Source organism: Temnothorax nylanderi, unplaced genomic scaffold (assembly GCF_030848795.1).
Source record: "Temnothorax nylanderi isolate EJ_2023f unplaced genomic scaffold, tnyl_v1.0 TNYL_tig0652_pilon, whole genome shotgun sequence".
Taxonomy (NCBI): domain Eukaryota; kingdom Metazoa; phylum Arthropoda; class Insecta; order Hymenoptera; family Formicidae; genus Temnothorax; species Temnothorax nylanderi.
The window spans coordinates 2,328-24,140 of NW_027249714.1; the positions used below are offsets into that span (position 1 = coordinate 2,328).

At 33.7% G+C, this 21,813-nt stretch overlaps 3 protein-coding genes across 3 annotated transcripts; 1 reads left to right on the plus strand and 2 right to left on the minus strand.

The window, feature by feature from the left end:
* The first annotated feature begins 5,809 nt into the window (after window positions 1-5,809).
* LOC139784637 (putative nuclease HARBI1) lies at window positions 5,810-7,436 on the plus strand. Its single transcript, XM_071723821.1, has 2 exons — window positions 5,810-6,226; window positions 6,336-7,436. The coding sequence occupies exons 1-2, from the start codon at window positions 5,929-5,931 to the stop codon at window positions 7,250-7,252; spliced, it is 1,215 nt and encodes a 404-aa protein (XP_071579922.1). The 5' UTR covers window positions 5,810-5,928; the 3' UTR covers window positions 7,253-7,436.
* LOC139784638 (uncharacterized) lies at window positions 7,373-19,417 on the minus strand. The gene is made up of 5 exons (XM_071723822.1): window positions 19,297-19,417; window positions 19,074-19,208; window positions 18,859-18,948; window positions 8,662-8,798; window positions 7,373-8,299 (listed from the first exon to the last, which is right to left on the minus strand). Exons 2-5 carry the CDS (start codon window positions 19,204-19,206, stop codon window positions 7,604-7,606), a joined length of 1,056 nt encoding a protein of 351 aa, XP_071579923.1. The 5' UTR covers window positions 19,207-19,208; window positions 19,297-19,417; the 3' UTR covers window positions 7,373-7,603.
* LOC139784636 (uncharacterized) lies at window positions 11,527-16,141 on the minus strand. The gene is made up of 4 exons (XM_071723820.1): window positions 15,988-16,141; window positions 14,465-14,606; window positions 11,763-14,364; window positions 11,527-11,592 (listed from the first exon to the last, which is right to left on the minus strand). The coding sequence occupies exons 2-3, from the start codon at window positions 14,601-14,603 to the stop codon at window positions 12,086-12,088; spliced, it is 2,418 nt and encodes an 805-aa protein (XP_071579921.1). The 5' UTR covers window positions 14,604-14,606; window positions 15,988-16,141; the 3' UTR covers window positions 11,527-11,592; window positions 11,763-12,085.
* Window positions 19,418-21,813: the final 2,396 nt, after the last annotated feature.

Below are 21,813 nucleotides of genomic sequence, written 5' to 3' on the forward strand. Positions count from 1 at the left end.
ACAAACTGATACTAAACGTTTATTTACTGTTTATTTGGCGGAATAAGTGTTTCAAAGATTTCTTTTTCCTCGATGTCATTGGTCAATCGAACTTTTTAAAACATTTGAAGCAACAAGAAAAACGTTTTTGTTGACAATGTGCTTCATATGTTAATTTTATTAGTTTATGACTTTCCAGCATATTTTTTTCTCTGTACTTTCATATATGTTCCATTGTCTTATTATCTTTATAATTTTTTTTCCATTGTTTGACTTATTTAATTTGTTTATATGATATGTTAGTTTAAATATTATGTTACGGCTGAAGAAGACTCAGTGAAGTCGTATCGTACCAATTTATATATGTATTTACTAATTAATAAGTTTATGATTTAACATCTACCGTTGCTCAATTATTGGCCCCTCTTCTTTCAATTTTGTTAGTAAGTTGAAGAATCAAGAAAATATAAAATGCAAAAAAATTATATGATTAAATAAAATCTCGAATTTAATGGCATGTATTATAGTGGACAACTTAATATAACATTATAAATGTATAGTGCTAAAACAATGTAATAATAATATGTTGAAATAAGTATACGTAAAATTATAACAGTAAGTTTATAATATAATAAATTTGCATTAATATAATACATTAAAATATATTGAAATGGTAAAATAATAGTAGTGTGTTAAAACAGGTGTATAATAAAGTTATATTAATAATAATAATACATTAGAATATATTGGTATAATAAGATAGTAGTAGTACGTCGAAAATATATAAAATTATAATGAGATTTCAATAATGTTATGCTAATAAAGTAATTGAAGTAGTAATATGATAATAATGTAGAAGATCGTCGAGAATAGGTTTATAATAGGAAGGAATGGCAATAACAAAACATTGAATGAGTAATAATAGTATGTTATTTTGCAATTCTTTGGTAATATAATAAAATTTAGCGCTCACAGCAGCACAACAGTAAAAAGAAAAAAAAAGATGGTGACTTACTTCGGAAATCTGCGCGAAGACCGAGATTATGGATTTACAATATTCCGCGGTTATGAACTGATGTCTGTCAGGCTGAGTGATGGTTGTGAGACCGTTGCGATTAAAAATTTTTCAGATTAAAACATTTGAACTGCTTGATGGAAAAATTACTATTCCCAGCTCTGATTAATCCTTCGCGGTTAAATAGGCGTTCGGATAGCGGGCGGCCCTTGTCGCCGCGAAATTTGTGAAAGTAGGTCTAGGTGTCGGCATGGGTCCAACAATTAAGGTATCTATGTTTTGAGTTGTTTAAAAACATTTCGGAGGGATATTTATCCGTTCGTCACGACCAGGTACGCGGTATTTTTTCAGATGGTTACTTCTATGAATAAATAGAGTGTGCTTAAATTTAGATTATTGTCGCTTATTGATTTCTTGTTTTCATGTAAAAGAAGAGAAGACAGATGGGGGAGGATGGTGAAGGGGAAGAGTCGAGGATAGCGTAGCCGGTACGCGGAGACCGTTTATGATTCAAAAATTTGGCGAGGAGCTGTCGCTCCACTATACGAACCCGCCTGTTCCGTTCAATCCTTGCCCGTATTTTGAAAGCCAATGGTTTGCGGCACAGTATTTTCGGGCTTACTAAAATTGTTCGAATTCTTTAGCTTTGAATTGGGGAAGTTTAAAGATAAACTATACATACATATATATATATAGATATATAAAATAAAACAAAGGAGACACTTTATGTAAATAGTTGTTATACATTTCGTGTGGATTCGGAAAGAGTCGCGTAGGTGCGTAGGTTTAACAAAGGTTTCAATTGAATCAAAACGCGCGGTGATCTTGTTAAAGTCTGACGAGGGTGGATTTTCAGTGGTTAAGTCGATGACCGGTGTAGGCGCAGTCAAGTCGATTAATTCCGGCGCGGGTAGATTCTTATTTTCCGTCGTCGGAGCGGAATGTAGTCTGTTAAGCCGGCGCAGTTCGGCTAGGACTCTGACACGCTTGGCTCTAGAACACCGTGACCGCCGGGGCACGAAGCCCTCGGGGCACGCGCTCCGCCTAACCGAGTAAGTAAGGAAACGATGAAAGTAGTATTTCACCGGCGATGTTGCCATCTCCCACTTATGCTACACCTCTCATGTCTCCTTACAGTGCCAGACTAGAGTCAAGCTCAACAGGGTCTTCTTTCCCCGCTAATTTTTCCAAGCCCGTTCCCTTGGCAGTGGTTTCGCTAGATAGTAGATAGGGACAGTGGAAATCTCCTCGGAGATGAATCTCCCGGAGAGGACGGCCGTTATTATGGGAGAACGATTCTGCCGGTTTTGATATTGCAGAATGCGTTCTCTTCGCATCTTGCCTGCTCTATGTTTCCATACCATCTATATAGGAAAAGGATTCTTAATTACTCCGAGCGGATAATCGCTAAAGCAACTAGGCGAGAGAATAACTCTAAGGAGAAACAGCGGATTGATAGGAGATTGTGAGTGAATATCGCTGGGACAAAGGATTGTTGAGCGAATAACGCTAAGGTAATTAACCGGGAGAATTTAGGGACGGGAGATTCTGAGCGAATATTGCTAGGACAAAGGATTCTTAATTATCTTGAGCGAATAAAGCTAAGGTAATTAAGCGGGAAAATTTAGAATTGACGGGAGGTCCTGAGCAAATATCGCTAAGACAAAGGATTCTTAATTATCTTGAGTAAATAACGCTAAGGTAATTAAGCGGGAGAATTTAGAATTGACGGGAGGTCCTGAGCAAATATTGCTAGGACAAGGAAACTGAAAATCCTCTGAGCAAATAATGCTTGAGGAATTACAGCTGGGTCGTATGGAGCAGAATTGCGGGTCGGTAGAAGAGTGCCTTGAGCGTGTTGTCGCTAAGGTAAAGGCTCCGATAATTACTCTGAGCAAGTAATGCTAGAGCAATTTCGAGAGGAGTTATAAGAATCTTGAGCGGAGAACGCTAAGATTATTCGAGACAGGAATAGAATGGCTATTATAATACGACCTATATTGTAACGATGCACCCCCGAAAACTGCATCGTTCCGGCCTAACACCCTGCCGAGACCGCCCGGCCGACCATCCGCCGGGCAAGGAACGGGCACGGTGTGCCCGCCTTATTTTAAAGCTAGCATGTAACGTTAGGAAGTCCGCGAGCGGACTTAACGCGGCAACCGCCTCGACGCGCCGAGCGGTGCCGACCGCGACCGAAGACCGCCGAACGCGATCGCGGCGTCGGGACGCCGTATTTTCCGACCGTTCCGCCGCACCATCTCGGCGCTCGCGATCGCCGTCGCTACCCCCGCCACTGCGTAACACCGCCGCGCCGGGTATAAAAGACAAGCGTTTTTAACGCTAAATGCGATTTTCCGATCAACGCTCCGACCGACCGCACCGATCCTGAATTCCCGCATCTCTCTAGCAAGTCAGAACGAGGGTAGAGCGCCTCCGGCATTCTCTGTCTTCGCCGAGCGATTCTCGCAAGACGACAAGCTTTCTTCCGCACCGCGCCCGCACGTCAGAACGAGGGTAGAGCGCCTCCGGCATTCTCTGTCTTCGCCGAGTGATTCTCGATCGACGGCCGGCTTCCTTCCAACGCGCACCCGCTAGTCCGAACGAAGGTAGAGCGCCCCCGGCATTCTCTGTCTTCGCCGAGTGATTCTCGTCAGACGACCGGCGCTCCTACACCACGCGCCCGCTAGTCAGGACGAAGGTAGAGAGCCTCTGGCGTACTCTATCTTCACCGAGCGCTTCTCGATACCCGACCGGCGTCCCCGCGCACGAAGTATCCGAACGGGAGCAGAGCGCTGCTCTGCCTCCACCGCGCGCTTCTCACCGGATACGCCCGCCACCGGACGCACCGAATTGCAGCGATCTCGCCGCCGTATCCGCGCCCGTGCGCCCCGCGCCTGGCCTCGCGCCACCCTTCACACGCCGATCGCCCGTCACGATCGCCACCCGCGTGCATTTCCGCGCGCACCGCGTGCGCCCCGACTCTGCGTCCTGCGCTCACCGCGCCGTTGTACATACCGCGACTGTTACACTGTGTACTCAATCCGCTGTAAATATCGCGACCGTCCATTATACGATAAACTCTGTCTCGTTAATTGCTAGCCACGATACACTTCATTTTGCCGAACCTCACCGCGCGTCCGTTCCTCCGCACCTCCTTCGAACCCAGCCCAGCCGCGAGCTAGATCCGCGTTTCGAACGAAGGTTGTTTTAATATATATATATATATATATATATATATATTTCTGTTGGACGCTGGTGCTGATCGCAGGTCTCAGCGAGTCGCTAGCGAGGGTGATTCGTGGCACTTAGCGCGCACAGAATTGACACGCGACTCTTTAGGTTGGCGGAGCAGCAGAAAATTGCCTTTAATATATAAGTAAATGAAAACTGTGATGAGTATACGGATTCAGAAGTGAACTGTTTCGTGCCGGATCGGAAGTGACTCCAAGTGCGTAAAGTCGCGATTTTTATACAGAAGTAAGGAGGCGGGATTATTTTTTAATATGATTTGATTGGTAGAGTTCTCTTCCGATCGTGACGTAAGTTTCGGTTTTCCGCCTATCCCTTGGCGAGCTAGATATAAATTATCTATTTTTACGGCTGTCCATTGGCAAGTCTTGTCGTAAGGCCCACCCCCACCGTCTTATTTTGGGAGTTATCGATTCTTCCAGTGACTTATCCATTTTTTTTATTATTATCGATTTCTCTTTTATTAGGGCTCTGGGTCCTTAGTTTATCTCGCGATCCTGTTTTTAGTACCGGCAGACAAATGCATTCCATCTAATCTTAATTGCAGTTTTATTGCAAACAGAAACCTCCGCCACGTGCCTTTTACAGGATTTTTAATCCACGTTTTAGATCTTGTTTCTGTTTGTCGGAAACATCGCGCGAGCAATTTTGAGCTGGTCGCGCGATGTAATAAAGATCTTCATCAAACTCTGTCTGGGATTAAGGGCCCTTTGGCGCGTCATGTCGCCGTGTTTTATAGTAGTGGGCCAGACAAAGTTGATAAAATTAATGTATATATAATACTTACTGCATTAGCACTGTGAATTTCTGTCCAATCTTTAAATAATAACTGGCCGGCACAATTATTAAATCAGTTTTTAGTTTTTACTGCGTCTTTTCACTCTGTAGCTGAATGGCGGTAGCCGTGGGTAGCCGGTAGCAGAGAGAAGCCTCAACTAAGAAAGAGGCGCCAAACGCCAACGACGCCAAAAAGTCACGTAACCTGATTGGCTGACATATATATTAGCGCGCGTCAATATGGCTATAGTTGCCTACACATATTTCCATTTTATTGGCGAAAATGTGAACTAAATATTTTACGAAAACGGTTTCCAACAGATTGTGGCAACTTTTATGGCAATAAGTATGCTACGAGCTTTCCGCTTTATTCCGCTCGTTGTCTGCATAATGCCTTAAGTCGCTGCTTTACCAAAACACAACATTTAAAGCAGTAAATTGTTGATAAATTGTATATTGAATATATGTGAGTATTGGAAGGCATAAATGTCTAATATATATGTCGAAATAGTTCACGCATATACTTTCCACGCGAGACGAGTTGTCACATGGGTTCGTGGAGCGCTTTACAAGCTCGTTTATTGTGGGAGCTTTCCATCTAGGAGACACAGAGCGGCACTGTGTGACACGGTCGAACACTGTGTCTAGATGCTTGATGGAATGCGTTCTAGTTCTAAACTACATCGCTAGAGTCTGCTTATGTCATCCCACGATAGCTAGTGAGAAATCGCGCGGTTCGCTTATTGAAGAAATTGAGGTTATTTAATTAAAAGATTTTAATGTGTTCAAAGTACGTATGTATTAAATCAAACATAATATGTACATAATATGTATTAAGTCAAACATAATCATCATTTGTTACTGTTTTTATTGGCAATGAGTTACAAATATATGATATTTTGCAGATGGATATAAATAGAATTGTGTGTCAATTGATAGAAACTCCAAACTTAAGTAGCAGTTCCGATTCAACCGATTCAAGTGAAATGCAAGAATTAGACAGTAGTTCGAGTGGCAGCATCACTTCATCCAGTAGCGACGAGGAGCACGCAGACTTATTGTTTTTTCCTCTACTGCATTACTTAACAACTGGCCGAAGGAGACATCGAATTACGAATTATCTTTCGATTATTGATTCCTGGACAGATGAAGAGTTTAAGGAGCATTTACGGTTAAACCGACACACTGCACAAAAACTTATTGGTATAAAACATGTTCATATGTTTGATTTATACATAATGGTAAACGCAATTCACATTATTGTAACCATAATGCGTGCTGTATAAAATGTAAAAAGAATTTTTTGTTACAGATGAGCTACAGTTATCAAATTTTATTCCATCGCATTTATTTGGAAAGATACCAATCTCAGCAAAATTGAGCTTTTTGCTTTTTCTGTGGTATATTGCCAACACAGAACCTTTGCGAACTATGGCTGATAGATTTGGAATTTCTATCTCATCTGTATTTCGGGTTCTCCGACGGGTCATAGCCTGGCTGATGACAAAATTAGATGAAGTGATTAGATGGCCACAAGGGCATGACATAGTTACGACCATTGAAAGTTTTTGTGCTAAGCAAGGAATTTCAAACGTCTTGGGAGCAATTGATGGGACTCACATCCGCATAGAAAAACCTGCAGTGTTTGCACAAGACTATTGTAATCGAAAAAAATTCTTTTCCATTAGTTTACAAATAGTGGCAGATGCGAATATGCGGATTACCAACGTACATTGTGGTGAGCCTGGTTCTCTCCATGATGCACGTATATTCAGAAGATCAGAATTGTATCATGCAGCAAATGGTGACAATGGTGTATTGTTCCCTAATGATACCTTTTTATTAGGAGACTCCGCATATCCATCTTTGCCATGGCTCGTTCCGCCATTTAGAGATAATGGTCATCTCACACCACAACAGATGGAATTCAATTTTATACATTCATCTACACGAATGTCTGTTGAAAGAACATTTGGGCAATTAAAAGGACGGTTCCGTCGTATCAAATTTTTTACAGAGTATCGTGAAATGTCCTTTATCATTAACACAGTAGTTGCGGCATGCATTTTACATAATTACTGTATTGACGGAAATGATGTTTACAATTTTCCTGAAGAAGATAACGACGATTTTGAGATTTCAGTTGATAATAGGGAACTGGAAATATCAGATAGAGCAGCACGAGATCGCAGAATGGAACTATTTAACGAACTGTTCTCTGAGCAATGATTTATTGTACATACGCGGTCATTAATGCCTGGACACCGCGTGTGTACGTAATTCTCCAAACGATTAAATAATATTGACTCTATAAAAGACAACAAATAACTGTTGACAATAACTGTATCTTATATATGTATATCAAATTATCTTTATTGAACATTTATAATATAATATACATTTATCTATTAAATCTTTGGCTTATAATTTATCATGTACTTTTGGTATAGTTACGTGTTAATAAAAAAGAAAATACCCTCTAATCTTTGGGTTATAATAATATATTATTTGCATTGTAACTCACTAAAAAAAAATAACACTTAAGTTAAGACTTAACGCTGCTCTAATCAGAATCGGACTTTAGTCGGAATCGGATGTTTCATGAAGATTCTGATTCTCTTTATCTTCTACCAATTTTTTTAGTAATTTATATTTTAATCTTTCGATTTCCACAAGTTCTGAGTGACGGTTTTTCTTCTCTTTTGTCTTCTTCATTGCAATCTCTTTTCGCTGTTCCAGTTCAGCCTCTTTCAAATCAAGCTGTCTTTTTTTTAACTTTAAGGCATCTTTTTTAGTCTCGATGAGAGTTGCATATTTTTGATCTTTGGTATGATCACGCTCTTCTTTTTTTTGTAAATGATGCAGCCACTGTTTTTCGAGTTCGACCTTGGTTGCTGCAGTTTTAGAACCTGTTCCATGACACAGACGCTTACGCTTTCTCACGTCAGTAACATTTGAGTCTACGGTACTGTCGGTACTCTTCGATAAGGTACTCTTCGGTAAAGTTACTATCGATGAACTGGTCGCAATCGGAGAAGACCCACACGAAGATTTTTTTAGAGAAGTTGACGTACAAGGATTTGATGTTTTTGATGTTAATTTTGATGATACAGTTTGTCCAGCAATGGCACGCTGCCGCGATCCGAGAATTTCATCCATCTGCTCATACCACTCGAAATCCATAGGAGCCCTTCCCGATAATGAATTATTATCTACCACTTCTTTGTATTTTTTTACTAACGCATTGATTTTCCATCGTACTTGATCGTTCGTCATCTAAAATATAAAAAGCAGAGTGTTCGCAATGTTAAGACATACCTTTATTATATTTAAATTAAAAAATAGAATAAAGCAGTGCAACTGCATCTATATATCTATATTTCTTGTTCCTCTATTCTATTATATAAAATATTTCATTTGTATGTAAGTATGGGAAAAACTTAAAGTGTTAAAATCTTTTTATTAAAAAATTTACTCAAGATTTCCAAAAATATGAAACCCTCCAAATGTGTTATATTCAGAATGATAAATCGATAAATGATAAAATCCTACAATGTTTCAATTTTTTGGCTTAAAAGTTGCAAATATTTCACAGAAAGGTGTATACTGATACACCTGCCCTCTTAACGAAACACTACCTTTATTCCAAATTCCAACAGTCCAATTCTTATTGCCTCCCATATTTTTCCTTTTTTTTTCGGATGATCCATCAGTTCTATATTTGCCTCATAGAGGCTTATAGCCGCCAATGTTGCTTTTTTATCCCAAATGGCATCTGTAAAAATATAAATGTAAAATATTCACATATTATTATATATTTATCTACATATATATATATGTCAAACGTATAGTTTGAGACATATCTTTTTTACAGCGTAAATGTGTGTAATATGATGAAAGAAACACGTCCAAAACTATACAATTTTTTATAAGGCAATATCTTTAAAATTTCAAGCTTTTTTATTATGCAATGCATATTTTGGGAACTTTTATATATACAGAATAAACGAATATATTGAGGACAGTTCTTAAATTATACAATTAACATATATAATGGCAGTTTTTATCGTGTCTTCAAAGTATACGTTTAAATTTGAGGTCTTTCTTAAATTAATTGCATACTTTGAGAACTGCTATGTATATACTAAACGAATACTTTGAGGACTGCTATGTATATACTAAACGAATACTTTGAGGACTGCTATGTATATACTAAACGAATACTTTAGGGACAGTTCTTAAATTATACAAGAAACACGTCTAAAAGACATATTTGATTTGGCGGATTTACCCCGTTAGCGGTCTAGCCCCGGTCTCCCCTACATATTCCCGATATAGGTATTTAAACTTTTTTCAGATTTTTTGAGCAAGAGATTTCCAAGCAAAACATTAGTATATGAAAAAGTTAGTTTTTAGCCACCTAAGAAGGAGGAAGAAAATTGTATAATTCAAGAATTGTCCCCAAAATATTCATTTAATGTATGTATATATAATAGTTTTCAAACTATACAGTTACTATAAGGAAGACCTCAAACTTAAGGCATACTTTAAAAACAAAATTTTCTTAAAACGCGGTCACTATAAGAAAAACATAAAAAATTTTAAAACATATATAAGAGACCATTGTACATGTGAATTGTATAATTTGAAACTTTTTTAAGTATTCGTTAATTACACTCGAAAAAATGTTGCTGAATTATACGCTTCATCTACGTCTCAAAAAATTTAAACGTTTAATTACTAAAACAAGTATTTTATTTTATATTAAATATAAAAGTTTAAGTAAAAAATATTGAGTAAATAAAAACCTACGCTAACTTTTATCATCACTTTTTATTGCAATTTCATAAATTCTTGATTTGTAAATAAATTTAAAAAAACGTTCAAAATTTTATTTATTTGAATAATCTGAAAAGATATTTGTAACATGTTCCTTATTGAAATGGAAAACAATAACTTTGTGCTATTTTTAATATCAAATTAAAAAATGTAAATAACTATTAGTACATATAAAAAATCTTCAAAGTATGTAATTATAAAGAACATCTCAAATTAAAACCATGCTTTGGGAACAAGATAACTTAACCAATGCACACAAATTATTTATATTAGTAAGTCAATAATTGAAATGAATTGAGTTATCTATATTATAAATTTTTAAAATAACAATATCGTTAATTATACAAAAGGTAAAAATAAAAAATTTTTATTATATCAATTTTATTACTATTTATTATATTATAACATTATACACATACTTATGCATAAATATTATATTAGAATATCAATAATTATATTATAATGTCACATACATTATTTTTACATCATATACATTGTGTTAATTTTTTACTCTATTATTTTATTATGTTACGATTATGTAATTTTATAAGAAATTAAAATTTTTTCACAAATAATTAAAAATAAAATGTAATTTTCTAATATAACGCATCATTAAACTACGTAACAATATTTAAAATATTAAGCATTGAAATAAATTGCACAAAGTATTGCATAAGATTATAAAAATACGGAAAATTTAATAAAAAGTGCTACAAAAAATCAAAAATAAACTTTAAGAAATGCACGTATAAAAAAAAACAACGTTACAAATAAAATACAAAGAACAATTTCAAAATATTAAAAAGAATATTCTAATATTCTTTTTCTATCTCTGTAATTTTATAATATTAAAGAAAAGAAAAAAAGGTACAAGAACACAAGAAAAATAATAATATTGAAATATAAGCAAAGTAATTACACAGGACGCAGATAATAAGAAAGATTATTTTAATAATTTTGAAATCTGGTATGCTTTTTTACGATTCGCAGCTCTACGTTGATTATCTATCCATGATTTTACATGTTGCGGTTGTCGTTTCTTCAAAATTTTATATTTATTAATTGCAGTTTGACATTCTTCAAGAGATGGCAATTGTGGCAATTTCAAAATGTTGCCAAAATGTTTAGAAAGAGCATCCTTTTCTCCTTTATCCCATTTAATACGTTTAGTTTGTCCATATGGAGGAGCTAAATTAAATTAAAATAAAAAACTAATATAATATAATTAAATTAGATATAATATAATTAAATTAAAAAAACTAATATTATAAAATTATAAAATAAAAAAAATTGTATTTTAAAATATTATAGATTTTTAGATAAGATATGAAATCTATAAACTGCATGTTTAATGAATACAAATAATGAAACTCACTGTGGCGACGTTTAGAATTTGTTTGTTTTTTTTTGTCATTACAATTAGTTTTTTCAAATTGGGAATCTGTGAGAAAATAAAAATATCAATATAATTAATTTACAAAACAATAATAAAAAATATATTCTTAAATTAAAATGAACTAAAAGTTATAATATACACACATATAAAATTGACTAAATAAAATTGACTAAATAAAAAAAATTGTATTTTAAAATATTATAGATTTTTAGATAAGATATGAAATCTATAAACTGCATGTTTAATGAATACAAATAATGAAACTCACTGCGGCGACGTTTAGAATTTGTTTGTTTTTTTTTGTCATTACAATTAGTTTTTTCAAATTGGGAATCTGTGAGAAAATAAAAATATCAATATAATTAATTTACAAAACAATAATAAAAAATATATTCTTAAATTAAAATGAACTAAAAGTTATAATATACACACATATAAAATTGACTAAATGATAGTATAAATAATATAAATAAAAAATAATGAAACAAAGACAAAAGGACTCACCACTATAATATTCTGAATGAGAGCTATTTTCATTATGATCAGAACTTCCTGCATTGTTGTCATCAAAGTCATTGTCGGAATTTGAAAAGTAATCATTTCTTTGTGCAATTTTTGCGGAAGCGACGCTTAATGCACTGTCAGTATCAGAGATATTATCATCATTATCTCCATCATCGTCGGCATCTGAATCATTTCCCATTGCAGCTTCTAATAATCGAGATACATCCGTCATTTCTTTTACAGGAATTGGCATTCGATAGATATTTTTGTGTATTTCTTTAGCGTGTCCCATAAAGTTAGCGAGATTATCAACTTGAGTATCTTCAATATTCAGCATTGCAGTATATGTAGCAATTTGTTTTCGAAGAGTAGTTCCTCGTAAAGAAGATGGAATGGTTGCACCACATTTTTGAGAAAACTTTCTCATAAGAGGACAGGCTCTTAAATATTTTTTTTTTTAACTTTGTTGCGTTTAGAACACTAAAAATATATTCGTTATTAGATTTTATTCCAGCTTTGTTTCGATACTTAAGAATTGTATCTATGGATTTTATCACAAGTGCATTAAGTAAAACAGGCACAGTTCTACCTAATTTGCCACGAATAGTTATCCGTGCAAATTTTTTAGCATATTGTCGAGATTCTTCAGAAAGCTTTTCATAAATATCTGGGTTTACATTTTTGTCTAAAATTTCCTGATTTTTATAATCTGTTATTGTAAGTCTTTCGATTTCACCTGCTCTTCTGCGATTAAATATTTGAACTAATATTAGTGTACACTGAGTTAATGTTTTCCACGACGATAAATCAAAATTCTTTTCTAGAATATTAAGAGAAGCTTTACATTGTTTTTTCAAATAATCATATAACAATTTAATGTCTTGTTTTGATGGCAGAATTACTTTCTTTTGTCGTTTATATTTTATTTGATCTTCAATAGCTTTTCTATTTATTAAAGTTGGAACTTCATCACGCCATAAAATAAGAAAATCATCAACAGCTTGTTTTGTTTTATAATCTTGTTTTCTTATACATTCAGCTTGAAGCGTAGCAGCACATTTCTTTAATAAAGTAGTAAGAGTATTAGCAACCGCAGGTGTTTTAAACCACATTATAGATGCCTCCCATTTAGCAACTATTCTAAGTGCTTTGACAGCTGTATTAAAATTTTGAGGTCGAAAAATTAATTGAAAATCATCAATTTCTTTATTAATATCTTGAACAGCAAGCTTATAACGTCCCAATAGTCTCAAGTGTGCTCTTATCATATCATGTTGATGAGTATTTGTATATCTTTCACAGAGTTTATTGCCAAATAATATTAGTAATTCATCATATTTGATGCATCTTGTAACTTTATCGTCTCTTAAAACAGGAAATATAATTTTGCGAAGAACTTCGTTAGCAGAAGTATGAATATATCCTGTCAGTCGTTTGCCCATAACAGTAATTTCACGTACACCTTTCTTATGTGTTGTTTTACATTTACTAAAGTGAAGACGTATTGTTAGTTTTGAGTAAAAACCGTTACAATTTGTGCAACAAATATAATCGTCAGCACTTTTTTTATATTTCGCTTGACGCTGTCTAGCTGTTATTAATACACCTGTGTTTAATTCATGATGTGTATTATGTAATAAACTGCCATGATTACGTATAGCTGCGATAATTTTTGCTCGTTCATGTGTTCCTTTTTTAATATGTATAAACTTCTGAACATCAGATTCTGTTTTATGTTTTAATTCAAGATGTCGAGCAAATTTGGTCTGCAATTTTTTGCAATATGTACAAAAATATTTTTTAACTGTTCGTTTTGAAGAAGAATCTTTTGAACACGGAACTTCTACATTGCGAATATCAATAGGTGGTACATTTTGGAGAGAAGAATTTTCCATTGATGAATCTTCTTTTGAATGAGACTGTGAACTATTATGAGTATTATTACTGTTAGTACTATTTTTATTTATAGAAGAATCTTGGTTTTTTGTTAATTCGTCGCTATTTAAAACATAATCTGAATCTTTTACTATCTCATCACTATGATTATATTCATTATTTATAATACTCTCTTGATCTCTATCTTGATTATCATAATTGTTATCATTGTTGTTAAGATCATTTTCTGCAGATGTCATCCAATCATTACCAATATTATTTATAATGTCTGTAATACCACTAGGTGCTGATGAGCTTTCAGATATAAAACTTTTATTTATATTATTTTCCATTACGTTTTTTTCTATGATGTCAAGTTGAGTATGAGTATCAGTAGCTTGATTATTATCAGCAGTATCATACTGTTTATTTAATGTAGTTGATAATTGAATGTTAGAATCACATGATATTTTATTATTAATTGGTGTAGAACTTGAAATTAAATGTACGTTTTGATTACTAATACTATCATTAATAGTTGAAGAATCGAGTATATTGGGCATCTGAATAAAAGGTCTACACAATGTTTCTTCATTAATCACTGTTGAAAAAGGAATTAATTGTACTCCGTCTTTTTCTTTAGCAACACATTGATCAGATTCTTTTTCTTTAATATTTTGAAATGATTTTATTTCTTCTTGAAGTTTTTTTAATTTTTCTTCAGATTCTGAAAACATTATTATATATGTATATTATTAAATATTGTTATTCTACTTAGATGTATTAAGCAAATAATGTATAAAAAGATTGATTATATTAATACATACCAGAAACATCAATTAAACAACCGCTATATTTCCCTCCATTTTTGTATTTAATAACACAGTTCTTTCCCTGAATAATCTTAACTCTTTTTGATGGTAACACATAGTGTTCCCCACTATCAAACTTTACTAAAGAAAACATCGTCTGAAACAAAACAATTTTTTATTAATTAATATGTTGATAATTATAAATAATAAACATTTAAATAATATTTGAAATATATTAACAAATAATATAAAAATAAATTAAACAAAAAACTGACTTTTAAGTGCTTTTTCTTTATAATAATAATAATGTATATCTAATAATTATTTTAATAAAAAGTTTTTTATATATTTGAAAAAAGAATTTATTCTGAATTGATCAATTGATTGATGATAAGAAAATAATTGTTATCTATAATATTTTTATCTAAAATGCATTATTTCTTCTTCTAGACAGTAAACTGACAGTTATCAAATAATATATTCATATATCTTATAAATATGCCTTTTTTATAAAATAATAATTTAAAGAAATTTATAAAATTAAATAAATCTTAATAAACATATAATACAACAATAAAAATCTGATTTTAGACGTTTTAAAAAAATATAAAATGCGACAAGTTTAAAATATCGATTACATTAAAATTTATTGTTTATTAGTTATTCAATATAAAAAATATAAAATGTTATTAATAATTATTAAATGTCAATAATAAGTATTGTTACAAACTTTTTTTCCATTGCGATTTTGCCCAGTAATTGTAATTTTGTACCGATAAACAATAATTTCAAATTAATATATTTTCTAATTATTCAATTAAAAAATATATTAATTTAAAATTATTGTTTATCGGTACAAAATTACAATTATTGAACAAAATCACAATTAAAAAAAATTTTTAACAATATTTATTTACATCGCAGCAATGTCGCAGCTTGTCGCGTCGCATGATGTAAAACCTCTGGTCTCCCGTGTGACGTGACTGTGGTCCAGCGTGCTTTGTTTTTGGGAGAGGGGTTTAATGCCCGTATCACACTAGGCGATTGGCGATTGCGTTTACGTTTGCGTCTACGTTTTTTGACCAATCAGAACGGAAATCGCGAATCGCAATCGCCAGCAGCTACTTTTTGATTGGTCAAGAGACGTAAACGCAAACGTAGACGCAATCGCCAATCGCTAGTGTGATACGGGCATTAGTGGGTGCAAGCCCCACATATCCCGGGTGGCCGGCCCCCGGTTGAATGTACGAGACATTTCCCCTCTTCCAACGTAAAACAAAAAAAAAAGCAATGTCGCAGCGAAATTGTAACATCGTTGCAATGCAATTATTGAAAGGTTAAAGTTAGGTTAGGCTCTTACTTACAATATTCTATTAAATAATATCTCTAATATACGAGATATTCTAGGCAGCATACATATTCGAGGCATTCTGAGGACATATTTTTTTGTCTAAGTAATTCAAAATATCTGTTAGATGTTTTTTAGACAAGTATGCTGTTTGAGATAAGCAAAATAAGAATATGAATTTTATACATACCTGATCTAATTCCTGTTTTATTGAAAAGTTCTCGTTTACACTACTAGTTAAAGTCACTCAGTTTCACTCAATTTAGAACGAAACTAATGAAAACGTTACTAGATACTGAGGTCAATAACAAATGGCGGGCAAATGTGGAGGGAATAACACAAGCACGAACCAATAAGCATAGAACATAGACTGCGTGTTTCGCGAGAAAGACAAGCTGTATATGCATAACATAAAATCCTATGAACCAATAAGCATCGAATATGTGATTCAATGCTTAATGCTCATTGGGCGCGTTCAGCAGAACAAACCGCTTAGTAGCAATCGAACGTGATTGGCTCATACTTTTAGACCCAACAAATCAGCGTAGCGTGTTGAAAAGACGACACTCAACAGTTGTGTCTACTGAACGCGGCCATTGTGCAGACCTTTTATTCAGATGCCCAATATACTCGATTTGACCATAATTAATTATTCTTCGTACACTTATATAAATCAACGATTTTGTACGATTTATGACACAAGCATAATATGTTCAAATTATGCGTACGTACCAAAAATGTTTTTAATAAAATTGTTGTGTATGTATATTTATATTGAAAATATGCAAAATACTTGTCAACAATAATCAACGCTTATAAACCTATAAAAAATATAATAAATTCGACGATGAGTTCCTTATCATTTTAAAAACTCGCAAAAATATTAAAATATTAAGTTAGAAAATTTGATAAGTCCTTCGGAAAATCAGACTGTGATATGTATTTCTTTTGCTATGCGATTATTTCATTGGTGGAATAGGATCTTGAGACGATCTTAAATATAAGATCGGACTATGTATACCGGCCTAAAGCCGCGTATTTACTATATGCGCGGCAGCCGCGCGCGACATGTTCGAGCGGCTTAAGACGTATCAACAAACAGCGTGCGAGAAGTACTCATCAAAATTTTCGTTGCTGTACAACAATTGTCACCAAAGCATAGCTAAAATATACATCATGGTCTACCGCCGTAAAAGACGTTTTATATTTGTCAATTTCTAAAAATTAATATTTTTATACTACGTTCCCAAATTATCAATATGTCCTCGAAGTATGCGCACGCAACAAAAAATGTTCCCAATATATTCCTTGTTTATATTATTTATATATATAATTATTCAAAGTTTTTGTTAACAAAAAGACAATGCTCATAAACTGATAAAAAATATTATATTGACGAAAGGTTCTTTATCATTTTAAAAACTTTCAAAAAATATAAAATATTAATTTAGAAAAATTCATAAGATCTTCGGAGAATCGGACTGTCATACGTATTTTTTGTTAAAGCCGCGTATCCACTATACTTACATGCGCGGCAGCCGCGCGCGACATGTTCGAGCGGCTTAAGACGTATCAACGAACAGCGTGCGAGCAGTAGTCATCAAAATTTTCGTTGCTGTACAGCAATTATTACCATAGCATGACTAAAATATACATCACGATCTACCAGCGTAAAAAACGTTTTATTTGTCAATTTCTAAAAATTAATATTTTTATACTACGTTCCCAAATTATCAATATGTCCTCAAAGTATGCGCACGCAACAAAAAATGTTCCCAACATATTCCTTGTGTATATATTATTTATATACATAATTATTCAAAATATTTGTTAACAAACAATGCTCATAAACTGATAAAAAATACAATAAATTTGGCAAAAGGTTCTTTATTATTTTAAGAAAAATATTAAAATATTAATTTAGAAAAATTGATGAGTGCTTCGGAAAATCAGACTATGATATGTATTTTATCTTTAATTCTAAGACGTATCAGCGAACAGCGTGCGGGCAGTAGTCATCACAATTTTTGTTGCTGTATAGCAATCGTCACCATAGCATGGCTAGTCTTGTTTGTCAACTTTTTAAAATTAATATTTATATACTACGTTCCCAAATTTATCAATATAAAATTATCAATATGTCCTCAAAGTATGCGCACGCAACAATAAATGTTCCCAATAAATTTCTTGTATATATATTGTTTATATATATAAATATACAAAATGTTTGTTACCAAAAAAGCAATGCTCATAAACTGATATAAAATACAGTAAGTTTGGCGAAAGGTTTTTTATCATTTTAAAATCTCAATAAATGTTAAAATATTAATTTAGAATTAATATTTTCATTAATACTACGTCTCCAAATAATCAATAAGTGCATGTTAAATATATTTAAAAACTTGTATATGTATAGGAAGTTTAGAAAGTTTTTTAATGTCTAATTCAGTAGCCTAAGTATACGAGTAAAAATATACCTTTTTATGTTTAAAGCATAGTTTGAGGTCACGAGTAAAAATATACCTTTTTATGTTTAAAGCATAGTTTGAGGTCACGAGTAAAAATATACCTTTTTATGTTTAAAGCATAGTTTGAGGTCACGAGTAAAAATATACCTTTTTATGTTTAAAGCATAGTTTGAGGTCACGAGTAAAAATATACCTTTTTATGTTTAAAGCATAGTTTGAGGTCACAATCTTTTTTGAATTCAGGACTTATTGCGCCATCTATCGGCGAATTGTATTGGGCTCAAATTATACATTTAATATATATGTGCAATGTCCCCAAACGATATCGGCGAATTGTATTGGGCTCAAATTATACATTTAATATATATTGCAATGTCCCCAAACGATACGTTTGATATGTGGATACTTTGAGTCTTGACCCTAAAATATACGAAAGTCTCCAAAGTATTCATTCGCTTGAAATTTTGCCCCCAAAGCATACGCTTTACATATATATCCAAATATATTATATATATGTATATATATATATGTATATCTATACTATTATATATATATATATTCATTCTATATTTATATTTCAGTTAAATACATACGTTCTTTACTTGTTGATTCCTTACTTGTTGAATTCGAAAGTTGCGTTGCATCTTCTTCATCGTTTTCAATGCTTTGTGGACAAGACATTTCTATAAAAAGTTAAAATACAATTTAAACATTTATTGTTATAACCTGCTCGCATTCATCATTTATGGACAGATTAACATATGTGAAGTAAAATAGATAATAGATAATTCTCTGTTACTATACTCACGTTCATCCTCTTGACAATAAAATAAAACATTATTATCTTCCTCCATAAAAACAGCCTTGCCCAAAAAGCAATCATGGGAGGAAATATGATCAAACAAAGCAATTTGTTCGTTGCAATGCTTGCAAATGTACATTGCTGCAAAAGTATAAAAATATGATCAATAATTCTTATGTACAGAATATATATATGTAATTTTAGCATTTAAATGTTCCGAATAACTTACTTCGAAGTAAGTTAGCACATTTGAGTGCTAAAATGCTATATAAATTTTGTACACGATCGTGCCTTTCACAAAACTGTGAAAAAGAAAATATTTATTCCAGTAAGTAACAAAACAAAACTTATTGCTGGTATTATGGTACAATACCACATGTATAAAATAAAACAGCCCTACAGCACCATTCGAAAGTTGGCAGCCATGAACCAGGTTCTGTGTTCGACTATGCTCTACAGCTGTGTTCGACCGTGCTGTGGCGTGTCGTTGTTGGAAAGCACCGCGTCTGACACTGTGTCGATGTGTGTCGTCTAAATGCCTTGATGGAAAGCTCCCTGTATATCGCCACAAATATTCACACAGATGATCGACTAACTTTAACTTCTTTAATACCACCTCTACTTAAACGAGCTTGTAAAGTGCGCCACGAACCCATATGACAACTCGTCTCGCGTGAAAAGTAGTGTATGCGTGAACTATTTTGACATATATATTAGTCATTTATGCCTTCCAATACTCAAAATAGCTGCTATATTTTTCAAACTTTTTTTGTTTATAACTTTTTAATCAACAATGACCGCCGGCTAAAACCTTCTGAAGGTCACTCAGGAGGGTGACCTTGACAACATATGTCAAGGTCAAGGTCATCGGAGAGGATGTCCCTTTTATGCATAATTACCGATGTATTTATGTATTAATGAATAAACGAACCTCCGTGTTTAGTGGAACATGCTATTACAACACATGCAATACATGTGGCCCAAAGTGTTCTGTTCAGTGCTACATAAATAGAAGTAGCTAGAACGGATATGTATCGATTGTAAGACAAAAATGGTCTTACAACATCCCTTCCCCCGTGAAAAAAGAAAAACTGAAGTATGAAGTTTTTCTTAATACTTGTATTTTACAATTCTTTTTTTTTCCTTTTCCATGGAGGTCACATTCTTTTATAATCTATTTTCCCAGTTGCCTGCGTAAGTCGCGTTGCGTTTCCTTATTCGTTTTTCTTTTTACTAACCATATGACCGTGATTACTATCCCTATTATAATTACATCTATGGACACGGAGCCCACGGGATATATTACATATTTGTTGGATAGGAGGCTGACTTGTGGTTGTTTTCTAGTTCCTCGTTTATTTCTTCTAGGTTCAGGCTTAATTTCGTTAGCTCCGCGGGATCATTAATCACCGGTTCTAATCGTAGTTCTGTTCCCGATTTATCGTTATTTCCAATATTTTTAGTTATTGTTTTGAAGGTTAAGTTAAACTGTGGTAAATGCATTTGTACGTATTTGATGTATTCTCGTTTTTTTGTTCGTAGTGTTAAGTCCGTCGTAGTCAGTCTACAGTTTTCATTTAGCTTAATTTTTCCTGTTCTATGTATTTCGATTTTATTTTCAGCCTGATCATTGCATTGTATGGCTACTTGTTGTTTATACGGGGTAGAAAACAGCCATGTCTGTGGTTCCGCTACAGTTATCCAGAACGTCACGTTCGAGAGAATGTGACGTCGCTCGCAAGTATATATATCTCTTTGCGCTCTTATATAGATCTGCACCTCGCATGGTGCGTGCGCTGTTACAAAGTACACGGGGTAGTTTATATCGCATACAAATGTCGTGTCAGAATGCGTACATTTGTCTAGATCGTTTTCTTTTAACGTTAGGTAATTTCGATTTTCTTTATTAATAGCCAATAGAGTATGCGAGGTTTTGGGAATTATAAATACATTTTTATTGTCGTGCACCGGCAGAGCGCTACTAAAAATTATCGCGGGATAATTGGGGTATGTGATAATCGGGAAGGTTAGGATCGTGTAGACGTTGGGGTTGTCGTAATATGCATTTATTTCTACAAATTTTTGGATGGTATTCCAATTTTCTGCTTGTACTTTTTGAAAGGGAAGTGTGCCCCTCGGGATAGGTGGGTCGTCGCTTCTCTTAATTCCGCTACCATTATTTCGAGTGGCAGTAGTCGTACGAGTATTATACTGTTTTTTGTATAGGTAAGGTATTCCAAGGTATCTTCTACGTCGCTTACTAGTTTGGCTTATTACTAACAGGTGCTCATCTAATTCTTCGCGGCGTACTAGTTTTGCTACTCGTTGTTGTACTCGTCTCGTGACATTCGCTATTAACTTTTCGTTTTTACTTAGTGTCTGCTCTAATGTCTCTATATGTCCTAACGTGGCGTTTATAATTTTAATTTGATGCTTCGCCGCGTGCTGTATTGTTTTCTGCTGATTGTGTATTGTTTCTAGCTGTTCTTGTATTCGTTGTGCGTCGTCGGCGTCTATTGTCCCAAATAGAGTTTTACCTATGGTGCCTATTGCGTCGATCAGTCCGCGTCGACTCGTCGTACTTTATATACGGTCTGTAATCGTAAGAGCAGTTGCGTCAGTTTTGCATTACTGTCTTCTGTTACGCGGAGGATATTGTTTTATGCGTCTCCAAGTATAATTTCAAATTCATCTTAATCAAACGTGTTTGTACCATTGCATCCATTCCAAAGAAATTATGTATGCA